Source organism: Mercenaria mercenaria, chromosome 5, assembly GCF_021730395.1.
Source record: "Mercenaria mercenaria strain notata chromosome 5, MADL_Memer_1, whole genome shotgun sequence".
Taxonomy (NCBI): Eukaryota; Metazoa; Mollusca; class Bivalvia; order Venerida; family Veneridae; genus Mercenaria; species Mercenaria mercenaria.
Genome location: NC_069365.1, coordinates 80,072,909 through 80,087,138, shown reverse-complemented (window position 1 = coordinate 80,087,138; position 14,230 = coordinate 80,072,909). Strand labels below are relative to the sequence as shown.

Here is a 14,230-nt window from a genome sequence, read left to right as displayed (position 1 = left end):
AAATTGATTCTGCTCCAATTGATGGAATATCTTAGTGCTATACAGAAACGTTCCCAATTATGAGACAATGAGTCAAAACATGGCTTTTTGTTTTCCACCAGTAGGGGCCTCCTGTATTGGTACTGCAATACTCGGTCACTTGTTAACACGTCTTTTATATTTTGAATAACAAGTGAATTTTCAGTTCATTGCATTTAGTCTAATTCTTCTTGTAAACTTTAAATAATCATATGAGATTTATACTTTTCTGCTACATTTTGATAAGTAAGTGCCTGTATTCTATATTTTTATAAGAAATATATACTTCTATCGGAAAATTATATGCTTTATAATTTTATAGACTTCCGCTTTGAAAGCTTTTGAAAACTGTCCAGTTTTGTGGTTTAAACTTGTACTTCAGAGACCAAAATCATCTTCACTATGACTGTTTTAGTTCCTGTTTTGTTTAAAAGTCATTTGCAATTGACAGAATATTACAAATCATTTTATTTTCAAGGACCTTTATCCGTTTTGTAAGTAAATGCAGATTAAGCTTTGCAATGTAGCAGTTTTATAGCAGTATCATGTGTTTACCTGTGCATCTATGTCCGCTTTTTACAGAGAATGTATCAAATAGGAGAACTTACTGTAGTCAAAACAGACTTTAATTTCATATATTTAAGTAGACATAATTTTATTGTTGAATCAATAAATCTCTATGCTTTGCATATCACTAAAAGTTGAAAGGGTAAGGTAGATTTCCTGAAAGCACAGAACACAGCGAAATAAACAGCACAAAGTAAGCGCGCCAAAGATAGATATTGTTGTAGAAAGATATCGCTGAAGGTTTGTTTTACATATCCATCAAAATATTCATTTTATTAATATGAAATATAAACAAATAGGGATGGGGCAAAAAGGGCTTAGTGGGTAGGGTTCATGGAAATATCGAGTATGAATACTCAATAGAATAAGTCAAGTTTAGAAACACGCAAGTTCCAGAACCGAAGCAGTACATTGACACGAGAAGTAAAACTAAAAGACAGTGAAGTGAAAACAACGAAATTAGGTTTGACACCGCCTGGGGACGGCTTGACCGATACATGGTAGGCACTCATAGTAAAAGGGAGAGGAGCCATACAAAGAGAGGATTTTAATACTGCATAAGACAGAAGCGTACATGAACGACTGTCTTCTTCTTGCAAATGCATATGAAATGGTCATAGTAACTTGTACTTGATTTTATAGGAATAGGTCTGCTTGAAACACAAATACATTGTAATATCTTTATGATATATCTTTATGATATAGCTCGACATCAGTTGCATCTTTTACACAAATATTTATCAAGGGAGTTGACTTGTTTTGAATTAAATACATGTATTCAAAATAATCTGCATTGAATCCATTCAAATATTACAGAATTAACTAATTTTCTGTATATTATTAAGCATTATGTCATCATATCATCATTTAACATGCGTTTCACATGCGTTTCAAATTACAAATATATTAGTTTTGATGTTTTGCCACACAAATATACTCTCTCAATTGGAAGACACTTTTTACACACCATTTAATATTTAATTGACAATGTCCATTTTCGCTTTTTCAAATTCGCTTCTAGGTAGACAGAGAATGTAGCATTCAATGCTATTGGTTAACATGAACTATGTTTTTGATCAATTGTAATGATCCTTTTAAGGCGAAGAAGGTGTAATGAGCGGGATTTTCAAAAACAAGTTGCACCCTTGATAACATATTACGTAAATAACAGCAAAGGTTGATCTTTATCCGATGTATAATTATTGAAAAGGTCAAATGCACACTTTTTACGCAAATGACGTCAAAATTTCACGTTTTAGCCTAGTCGGAAATAGTTGTAACGTTGCCGTTTTTTGGCGAGTAATTTAGTTTCGGGGCATTCATTTTATTAAAAAGTTTTGTTTTTTTCATTTTATATAATATGCCAGTCGAAACCTAAACGGTGATGTAATTTTCAAATATATGCCCCCTCTATTCGCCGAAGGAATGCTTATTTGATGCACAACTCATGCCAAAATCTTTCTATGAAATTATTGTTTTTGTGCGGAATGACTAAGTAGTGTGCAAAACCTGGTCCATAGATTTTTTTGAAAAAATCTAATATTATCTTATAAATTTATTTTACTGTTAAATGATCAAACAAAAATCGGGGGTCACCGACTTCGTTTTCGCAGTAATTTCATAAATTTTCCCCTACCCCCATTTTCTCGTGTATTTTTCTGACATAAAATAATCATAAGAAAATCATTTGATAAATCAACAAGTAAAAAATTGCTTGACCTAGATTTTATCAAGGCAATAATTCTGACCAAATTTCATGAAGATCAATTGAAAAATACGGCCTCTATCGCATACACAAGGTTTTTCTTTGATTTGACCTATGACCTACATTTTGGCCCCAGATGACCCATATTCAAACTCGACATAGATTTCGTCAAGGCAATCATTCTGACATAATTTTATGAAGATCAGTTGAAAAATACAGCCTCTATCGCATACACAAGGCTTTTCATGATTTGACATAGTGTCCTAGTTTTTGACCCCAGATAAACCATTTTCGAACTTGGTTTAGATTTCATTAAGATAATCATTCTGACAAAATGAAGATCAGTTGAAAAATAAAGCCTCTATCGCATACACAAGCTAAGTGTTGACAGACGAAAGACCCCGGACATCGAGTGATCACAATCTTGAGCTAAAAAAACAAATAGTACAAATATGCCCCCCAAGAGTAAACAAAATAGTGGGGAATATTTCAAGGTAAATACAGTATTACAGCAATATAAGAAAATAAAATGCATTTTCATATTTTACCTGTAGATCTTATATAAAAAAAACTGGAAAAGTTAACTTCACAACGCGACAGTTTGCACAGCCAGACCAGGATTCGAACCTGGAACCTCCCCAAAACACAAATTACCATACGTGATTTCCTCAATTTCGGGTTGCTCTGCCAATTGAGCTATCTGGCCAGTGGAACTGCAATATCCTAGCAATATCACTAAAGATAAATGTTCGATTCGCGGTTTTTAAAGCTGAAAGGGAGCATGAAAATGTGAAAAAAAAGGTAATGGGGATATTAGTAATCACTAAGTTCAAGTTTTCTACCAAGTCAACTCTGTATATAAGCTGATTTACCACCTTTTTTCTATTGAGCCTGCTGAAATCCTCTCAAAAATATTAATTAAAATCCCCTTTTAATATTTAAAACAAGCATTGTCACAAATAAATACAAATTAAGTTAGAAAAAAAGTTTGTTCTTACAGTACATGTATACCTAAATTGTAGTCATACAGGGTATCTTAAATACTATATGATTTTAAGACGGGAAAGTGTGCAGATTGGAAATTATACACTGTTTTTCAAAGTGAAAGCACCTAAGTGTATTTGAATGGGACTAACATTACATTTCCAATTTTCATCGAGTGGGTGCGTAATCTCCCTATAAATCCATATCTACATTTACGGAAATACTCCCAACATTCAACAATTAATTTCTGATCATAACTGGGAGGTCAGGGCAGTTGTTAAAAACTAGGGATATCTTCAAATAAATCAAATAAATTAGCACAAAATATGCAATTACAGCTGCTGTCACTCATGCAGAAAAACCTGAAAAATGTGTTAGTGTCATAATGTAGGGCATTCACCTTATATAAATCTTTATCACTTTATTTTTATGTCAAAAGCACAATTGATTTGTCATTCAATACATTCATACACTTACAAAAGTCCAAAACACAATTTTCGTCTTGTAATCAAAACTAGCAGAAAAATAGTGGCTGTTATTTATCATCAGGAAGTACATGTATGTACCAGAAGACAGCGAGTCAAAATTTTTCACGAGGTCTCAAATCGCCCATTATCATTGGGCCTTATAATAAGACGAAATGCCCCCTTGTGCAGGACATTGGATGATGTTTAAAAATAGTTCGCTTTTACAATTGGAAAAACCTTGAACAGCGCCACCTGCCGAGTGTAACATATGTACGTGTGTAGTAAATTCGCGTCGTAAGTCACATGGTCTATTCTATGATTTCTTCGTTTTAAAATATATACTGTACAGTACATATTTGGACCATCCATGATTTCAAAGATTTTTCTATCTACAATTTTACAGAACATACAAAATCCTAGACCTGTTATCTCTTTAGACAAGCTTATACGTCGGATTATTTCGACTATCTATCTCTTTATACTGCCTCGCGCCTCTTGTTATCAGGAAGTATGTACAAGCGAAAATTCTCTCCAAGACACCGAGTCAAAAGTTCTGACGCGGTCTCAACTTGATAAATTAAAATGCCTAATGTTTCAGTAACTGCAGGACATTGGGATATGTTTATAAATAGCTTCATTTAATAATTGGAAAAACCTTACATAGTGCCACCTGCCAAATATAGCATATGTACATGTATGTGTAGTAAATTCGCGCCGAAAGTCACGTAGTCTATTGTTTACACTATTCCGTCTTCAAAAACTTCACATTTATACACATTAAAAAATGATACTTTGACTGCAGCTCACCTCTATAAACCTATTAAAATGCGTAACTACGCAAAAAGTCTTCTAAAGCATGCTAATATTTATTTATGTTTCGTATTGATAGTGTAAGTAGGTCATCACTTAGGGTGATTCGCTGAGTTTGGTTTATTCTAAAATTTAGATCAACGAATGTGAATTGGCACTCAAAATGCATTGTTATCAAAAACAATATTGTTGGTAACAATTTAGTTACCTTGTTCTTGACAAAATCCACTTCAAAATATTTTAATAAAAAAAGACGTTACACTGACTACACTTTATGTACAGCAAGAATGACATAATTTCACTGCGCATGCGCGAATGGCCCTGCGCGAATAACTTGAAAGGCTGAAATTGATCAAATCCGATTCAATATAATGCAAATTCTGCAAATATTGCAAAATGTAAACCAGAAGGAACAAAATTAAATAATATCAATTCCATTATTGTTGCGATTACACGTTAGAATATTCACTTTCTGAGTGTTAAACGAAAATTTAACAGAAATATGACTCGAAGGGAAAAAATTGTCAAATCTGAACCCATGGCACATTCTTAAACCACCTCTATATGCCCGGCCTTGATTGGCCGTGCAATGAAATTCACTTCTACCAAATAATTGTTAGCCCACAGCGACATTGACTGCACACGAGTTTGTTAAGTGATAAGTTTGAGTCTGACCCTTTCCGAATAATTAAGTTGTAGCCATAAATCGTAGCATATGTTGTTCCAAAATCTGACCTCTACGGAAGTGACGTTTCTTGTATAAATTAGGAGCATGCATTTACTGGTCCACAGATTTTTTTTAAATTTACACAATTACTTTAAAGGTATTTCTCAGCAAAATAACGAAAAAAAAAGTCCTTGACTACCGACTTCGTTTTCTAGCTACGAAGTCGCAAAAACGAAGAAGTCTCAAATGGCGCTGTGGGCGGCGTTTGACGTTACGCATTTCCCCGCTTTTTTCTGACGTTAGCAAACGCCTTATGACTAAAACGGTGTATGCTGTTTGCAAATAAATATTTAGCCATTCCGTTTTAAAAATTCTAATACTTTCTGAAACATACTTTCAATATTGTATATACAAATGAGCCGTGCCAAGTGAAAACCAACACAGGGCGTTTGCGACCAGCCTATTGGAATTAGAGAAACTGTTAGCGAACAGCATGGATCCTGACCAGACTGCGCGGATGCAAACGCACTATGTTGGTTTTCTCATGGTGCGGCTCAAATCATTATATTTCATATTTGTCCTCGTCACGTGAATATAGGTGGTAATTTTCAAGTTACCTACTTAGAAGATTGTACAGTTGCGAGACAAAGTACAAATAAGCAAGTGCGTATGCATGTACATATACAAATATTCAATCGGAAATGGTCTGAATTTTCATTGAATCCTGCGGTAAAAAGAAAACCGTATTTTTTCGCATGAGATGTTAGGATATATTTCAAGAAGATGTGTTTTTAAATGTAATTTAAGGTGCAACTGGTGGTAAATGATTTATTTTGCCTATAGAATGTTACAATATGAAATAATTTCTTTTTATGTGCCCCACGCCTTCCTCGTTATGTTTGAGTGGGGCAATTATAGTGTTGCCCTTGCTCGCACATCCGTCAGTCCGAATAAATGTCGGGCATATCTCAGAAAGTATTGACCTAGAGTCACCAAACCTCCCAGTATTGTTATCAACGATTCCATTTGAGTATATGATGTTTTAATTTGATCTCACACAGTCAGACCAGTGTTATGGCCCTTGACGTAGTCGAAAATATACATAAAAAGTTTGTTTTGTATGTATCTTATTCAGTGCTTCAAGAGTTTCAACAGAGACATGAAGCCATGTAGGAATAATATGCAGCATGTGAAGTTGTACCATATTCGGGACTGAGCGACCGCCAAACACTGGTTTTTGCTATAATTTATCTTTTGGAACTACTGCATCTAAACAAACTCAGACAGTTGTGTAGAAAGATTCAACCAGTCAGACTAAAGTTTCCGGTTTTTGAACATCGGACAAATGGACGAACCCGCTTTTGTTACTTGTTGAGATGTTGTGAGCAAGTTAATACCGATAGGGAGTTCGGAAACAATAACAATTAAATTGTCAGTATATCATTACTACCTGCAATGCAAAACAGAACACAAACATCAAATGTTTTTCATAATTTTTCATGTTTATTACGACAATGCGCTTGATAACTGGTTGTATGTAATACAGCAATGATATAAAATGTCTGAATGATAAATAAAATTTATACACATCATCTGTCTTTAAAATTATATATTAATTTTGTAATGCCTTTTATAATTCTCAAATGTACCCATTGTCATACAGAAAAGACTTGCACATACACAGCATATGTAGTGCTTATTCACCAAGATTATCCAGCCAAGAATGGAAAAAAAAACGTCCGGTGTATCGCCCTCCTGCATCGCTCGACGCAATTTTGTTTCCGATAGCTTTATAGAATGTAATGACGCGACGTTGGAGGGGGTGTAGCAGGGAAGGGTGTTCTAGACTTGAAATCTTGTTCAATTTTTTGCGGAATTCAACTTCATCATAATTATTCTATAAAATTACGGATAATAACTTTGCGCACGATAATGACTTTTCGATATGAAAATGATCCAGCATGTAAATATGAGAAATAAGAATTATAGATTCATATTAGCAGGAAGGTCTAATACGTATCAATTGTTCCAGATATTAGGTATTTACAATTAGTAAGTAGTTAAAGTCCTTGATTCATATCTAACGAATTTACATTTTTGTTACTACACTTTCATCGTTTTAAAAATAAATGTCCATTAAATTTCCAAATACATTCTTACAGATTTTAGAATACTAGATATCTTGTGAAATTTTTATTTTCGTTTCACAAGACAGCTCCGCCGCGTGATATATTAATCCGTGTGCGTTCATATATAGTGGCATTGATGACCGAAGGCATTAAATTGTGTCATATCAAAGCCATCTTATATGCTTCAGTAAATTTTATGATCCGCTCTAATTCGCTAATTCGGGAACCTCGAAAGGATCTTGATAAACTAGGTGACATATGTTTTATCATGTCATTTTACATAATAGTTACGTAATGATTTCCGGTAGATCACTTAAAACAACAACTTCAGTGACATGGAGCCGCTCGATCCACCTTCCCTACCCCCCCCCCCCCCCCCCCCCCCATGATGTACATGTCATTCAAGTCGGAGAAAAATAAATACTATTATTATTTATATATATAGATATATATTACTTGAAGTTGTAGAAAAAATAGATACATGATAACAAATGACATTTTAAAACGTAAAGTACATGTTTTATATGTGTATGATGTGTGGAATTAGACTTCTTTTCTTACGAAAATAAGAATAAAGCAGGCTTTTCAGGTAAGTTATGATAAAAATTATACGGGTCTTTAATGAAAGCATATATACTGTAGAATAAATTACTTGACTGAAATCATTTTTACAGTGGCAAAAAAATTCGTAATATAATGAAAATATTATGTATATTTTTTACTTAAATGTAATAATTCAATCATAAACTTTATAAATATCTGCCTTTGTAACATGTATTTTGATTGGCTAGTTTATTTACAAGTGTAACTCAAGCGAGCGATACGCGCTAAGCGTATAAACTTGTACGCTAAGCGTATATTTTACCCGGTAAACGCGTTAAATACACGGTGAGCGTGTAAATTTATAGATCTACCGATTGAAATACACGGTAAGCGTGTAAATTTACACGCTAACCGTGTATTATGGTATCGCTCGAGCGATTTCAGACTTTTGACCCAAACGGTACGTCATAACATTTGGCGTTCCGCCAGACGTCGCTGAATTACACCTTCTTTACCTTAAAACTTTTGTAATTTTGTAAAACTCACATGTTAAAGTATTTGCTAAACATGCAGTCTCTCAAAGCGAGCGGCACGATCCTAAATATAATTATTATATGTAATTTAGGTGTCTCATAACTTTGAAATTAAAAGGAGAAAATACATTTGTACGTTATCCTAAAAACAAATTTCGTTTACATCTACAATAGGCTGCGGAAGTGGTCAGTACGGCACAAACTGTTCGAGAAAATGTAGTGTAAATTGTGAAAATGAAAATGAATGCGATCATATAAACGGACATTGTCGGTGTAAGGCAGGATGGATGGGACAAACGTGTGAGCAAGGTAACATAAAATGTATTTAACTGCCTGAATTGGACGTTTTATTTAGAAAACAAATGCTATTAATGAAAATATTGCTGTAGAAGGATTGCAAGGTAATTATCCCTTTCAATAAGACAGTTGTCTTTTAATTATTACTCCGATGATTTCAGCTTGCAGTCTAAACGACACTTTATTGCAATAATATAAAAAATGCATTACAAATCTAAAGACTGTTTTCATACTACGGACATCGTAGGGTAAGTTATTTATATGTTGTATAGTATTCTATTATGATTTGTATTGGTTGATTTATAGATACTTATTATTTTGATAACAAAACTACGTCAGTGTATAAATGACGTATTGTAAAATAATAATATAATTATAATTATAGAGTGTATAGACGGTACCTTTGGCTTCAAGTGCCGGGCGCGCTGTAGCGGCAATTGCAAGAACAGTGAAATATGTGAGAAAGTTTACGGGTCTTGTCCAAATGGCTGTAAACTAGGGTACTACGGGAAATTATGTTCTCATAGTACGTTATGTTTATTGAATTGTATGATCATTTGTAGTTATAGAAAATGTTCAGACCTTGCACTGTATAATTTAGTTTTAACGTAACAAGAACTACTAACAAATATATATTACACAACGACTTTTGATAGTTTTTGATCATTCATTGAGATCAACTGTCTTCATGAATGATGAAGTTACGATAAAAATACAATTAACCATTGATTATTCATACAGAATCTATGAAAATTAGCTTATATTTGCTCCATTTTAACCAGGGTGCAGTGCAAGTTATTATGGTATTAACTGTACTGACAAATGCAGTGAACACTGTAAAGGTGGATACGCAGCGTGCAGCAAAGAGAACGGAAATTGCAAATTAGGTTGTAACGCAGGATGGAACGGAGAAAAATGCGATCAAGGTAAATTCTTACTATCATATTTGCGGTTTAATCTGAGTGTGTCGTTTTCATATCAAACTGCCCTATTTCCAACTCAAGTTGGTTCTATTTTCGTCTCTGAAAATTATTATTTGTCTTGCTTTGCATTTGGTAACATTGTTGTATTACACCTTAAATTAATATTTGAGAAGTTGAACGTATTAAATATGTATAATAAAACTTTATTAACTATAGGCCACTATAGGCCACTTATAACCCCCACATCTCTGCTCAAGGGAAGTTTTCTTAACTACAAATTTCTGAAAGCTTTTTGTCTGCAAAACATATTTCTGTTTTCTGCCATCATTTTTGGACTCTGAGACATTTGTTCGTAACAGCCATTATGTTACTAAGATGTACACTATGTATTCTCTAAAGTAGAAGTTCAGTTGTAGTTTAACAGATTATGTAGTTTCCATATTTATTTTTGAAAGCCTTTCAAACAAGTTTATCTTAGTTTTTATATTTGGATAAAAGCTATTTCAATTAATAGATTGATTAACATTTAAGCTTTATTGTATGAAAATGTAGAATTAACATATCATTGATGGAGAAATCAACTAGTAACATGCATTACATTTGTAACGTTACCATTACACGATTTTATTTTCAATTGTATAAATATTTTTAGAAAATATATATATTAGAAACAAAATACTATTAAGTTATTACTAACTGTAGTAACAAAATGCATTTACGGGTTTGTCAAAAATATCTTTTTTCTGCAACAGCTCTATTCAATGCGTTTCCAAATATTTTTGGAAAAAGTATGTAGAAAGAAATTAGAATCGTTGTTTTCAATATATTGGTGATGGTTTAACTGTAAAGTAATATATTTATAGTTGAAGCAAATTTCTTCTTCTGCTAACTAAACAAAACATTTTGAAATGAACATTATAAATTTAATGTTACTATTTAATTTCATTATTGTAACTATCAGACTCAGTGTTTTTATACAAATTACTAACAAGGCACCTGATACTTTCTATTTGTTATTTCTTGTAAAAATAAAGTATATTTCTATATAATATTCATGTAAGAAATACAGATTTCATATAAAAATATTTTTATTAGGAATAGATGCAATGAAATAAGATATGTATGTTATTAAACATACATTTTTGATTGATTTAGAGTCACATCGACACAATCTAAGTCATATGGTGACTTTTCTAGCTTTGGTGATGGAGGAAGATCCCAGCTAACCCTCCAGGGCGGGCATCGGGAATAACCGCCGACATTTCGTAAGCCGGCTGGTGACTTTCTCGCTTGAATAATTCTGAATCCCAAACGAGTTTTCGAACAAAAGAAAGTCGATCACGACCAAATAATTTAAAGCCAGTGACCTTATCCACACGGCCACGCAGCCGCCCTTCCCCCACACCCATCCTCCCACAAATACATTTTTTAGATTGAAAGTTCATAATACTGCAGCCATTGTTAAGAATGTCATCTAAATTCAAAGACAGTAGAAGTATAGAAAACATACTCAATACCATTTGAAATATCGTAAAAACTTTAAGTCACTGAAGACATAATATTATTTTAAAATAAAACATTTGCATGTACTAAAATATTGCTAGATATCCTGAACGTGAGAGATCGTATTTTTAAAAATACGTGTTATTATTACCAACTGTAGTCTAAATAATTTGAAATACTTTTGGAGAGAAAGAAATATATGGAAAAAACAATCATGATTTTATTGAGAGCATATTCTAGTCGATATTGAAACTCACTGACAGAAATTTGAAGTTAAAAGAAGTGTTTGATTAAAACTTAATTTCAAAGCTATTCGCCAACAGTAGGGTAAATTTTTCGAATAAGTTCATTTTCACCAAGTATGGTTACCGTATACGACATTGAAAAATAATCAAGGGGGTTAATGTTAGATATAAATAAATGAAAAACAACAAAATGTTGATCTTCTATATAATTCTGAAGTGACTGTTCATTTTAACAGTACTAAAATTTGATGATATTGATTAACATTTACAATGTCTAAAATTTGAACTTATTAGCAAGAAATGTATATATTATCTGGAAATATTTTTCAAATGAATGACGGAAAATGACGGCACACCAACATGTTAAGAACGGTTTAAATGTTTTACCTCACAGCTACATTTGGCCAATCAGACACTCAGATGTTTCTAGCTCAAAAGTAAGCTCTAAGTACTAGTTTTTCTTATACTGGTATAAACATGTTAAATATTTTATTCTACCAGCTGACAAGACAATTTTAGTAACATAGACATACCAAATTTCTTAGTTGACTAACATCATCCGTAGTATGTTTTGAATAGAACTGCAACAGTCTAAAAAGCTGGAACAAACTGAATGCATTAGGAAATAGTTTGCATGTTCATGCTTAATGATATTCATTCGAATACACAACAGATATATATATATATTCCGAATATATATATGTACTGAATATAATCAGACACCTACTGAGACACACTAAATAGCGTCTGTACGGGAACATAATCATTTTGAAAGATTCTGGAGTATTCTCAATCATATGATATGCAGACTGAGATATGCTAATTTGAATAGATTTTTAACTAATCAAACCATTTGAAACATGTTCTGACGATTTTAAGTATACATGTCACTATCTCAAAAGGAGTGCATCAATCTTATTATGAAATATATTATATACTGGAAGGCAACCAATTCATTACATATAGTCACGCAAATAAGAGGGTTTAAGATACTTACAGATATTTCTAAAACCTAAAATAATCGTATCGACACAAGGCTAAAAACATGTCAGATTATGTCTTTAGAAGCGTGTCGAGCTAAGTGTAGTTGATAGTAGACACATTCACTGGCACCAGGCCAGAAGGAAAATGCCACTATGCATGTTTTACCCTACCCCTAGGTATACTATTAGTACTGCGGTCATGAATGGGAAAATATTCTAAAAACCATGTCAATTGCGCATATCACACCTACAACGCAGAATTCGGTAAAGTGGTTATTTATCTTCCATAGTTCACCTGTCACATTGTCTTAGAATTTTTTATCACAGAGACACTCCGCATATTGTATGCTTTCATCAACGTTACAGAGAAACCTTGGATGATCTTCCCTAATGCAGTTCCGGTTTAGATTATGAAATTATTCTGACTGGCTGATATGGAAATGTATATCAATCGCCCGTTTAACTACAGTTGTACGCTAGAATGTGTATAGCAACATAAATGTGCAATGTGAATTAAATACACAGTACAAATGTGTTCCACTGTAGGATCTTTTGTTCAATATGCATGAACCAAACTGCCCGTTTTAGGTGAGAACTGCACGGTTGAAATGGGTTAGTATATTTTCCCGTTCTTGACCTTGGTTCTTACAATATACCTTGGGGTAGCGTATAACATGTATAGAAGCATTTTCTTTCTGGTCTGGTGTCAGTGGACACATGTGCTTGTGTGAACATTTATCAATAACGGAATTACACGTGAGGAAATTAAATTCTCGAAATAATCTTATTGCGTTATTTAAGAGAAATTGTATAATAACAGACCATGTGGGATTTTTTTTTCAAATAATGGATGTTAATTTATTTATTTATGTCATTTGAACTGTCTAATGTATATTACCCTAATGTTACACTGTGAACAATTCCTTATTCTTGGAATGATGTAAAGTGTATGTCGATAAAGAAGATCACGATTGTTACAGCTAGATTGTGAGTATTTTAGGCAATTAAGTAAAAAAAACTAAAATGTTTAAGATATATATATATATACAGCATATATTATGGCATGGGTGAAAAGTTAAACCTAGTTGGTAACCACTGGCGCTGCAGATTTGTACTGTAACGCTTGCATTTGATTTATTTGATAGACTATGTGTATTTTTAAAGGCCCTCACATTTAAGTAAGATTTGTTTTATGCACGGAGATCCGGCATAAATTCTGTTGCATAGAAATTCAACTAACCCTTTTATATTTCCTATTTCTGTACTATTTCATGTGAGAAATCTCACAAGTCCACAAAGTACACACATAAACATTCCAACAGAAGAAATAACAATTAAATAATTCCTATGTTGGTAAACAAGTGTTACTTCATAATTTCCTGTTAAGTTTGGACATTGTCAATATAATCTGCATACAAAGTTTCATTATCATGAAACCTTTCAATTCTTGACAGGTTTTGACTGGAAACATTTGTTATGAAAAAAATCTGTTCCAACAAACAACAGTTTTGACCATTTAAAAATGCCTCAAGAATGTTTTGATAAAATAAGTGATAGTTGTTATTTAAACGTTAATTCAATGAAACAAGGAAAACTTCCTATACTGTTAATTTCAATAATTTCAGTGATTCTTAATAATGTAACATTAAAATGTAACAACACAAAATACAACATACCATTGCAATATACAGTGTTGGTTGTCAATTAATGCCATATTGTGCTATATGCTTTTTTGGTAATTTTAAGAGTATGTTATATGCGAATACTATAAATTGTTTGACTGCAAATGTAGCAGCTTTTCAACGAAACGAAATAAAGAGTGATACTACTTTCAAATAGATGAAACATATTAACCC

The 14,230-nt window shown here is 32.8% G+C and overlaps 1 protein-coding gene across 1 annotated transcript in view; it reads left to right on the top strand.

Moving 5' to 3' along the window:
• The window catches only part of LOC123557735 (uncharacterized), a 69,766-nt gene that overhangs the window by 21,669 nt on the left and 33,867 nt on the right, over positions 1–14,230 (top strand). The window contains exons 13-15 of the mRNA XM_053544715.1: positions 8,598–8,732; positions 9,106–9,246; positions 9,503–9,646. Coding sequence (XP_053400690.1) covers positions 8,598–8,732; positions 9,106–9,246; positions 9,503–9,646 — 420 coding nt within the window. The remainder of the gene's footprint in view (positions 1–8,597; positions 8,733–9,105; positions 9,247–9,502; positions 9,647–14,230) is intronic.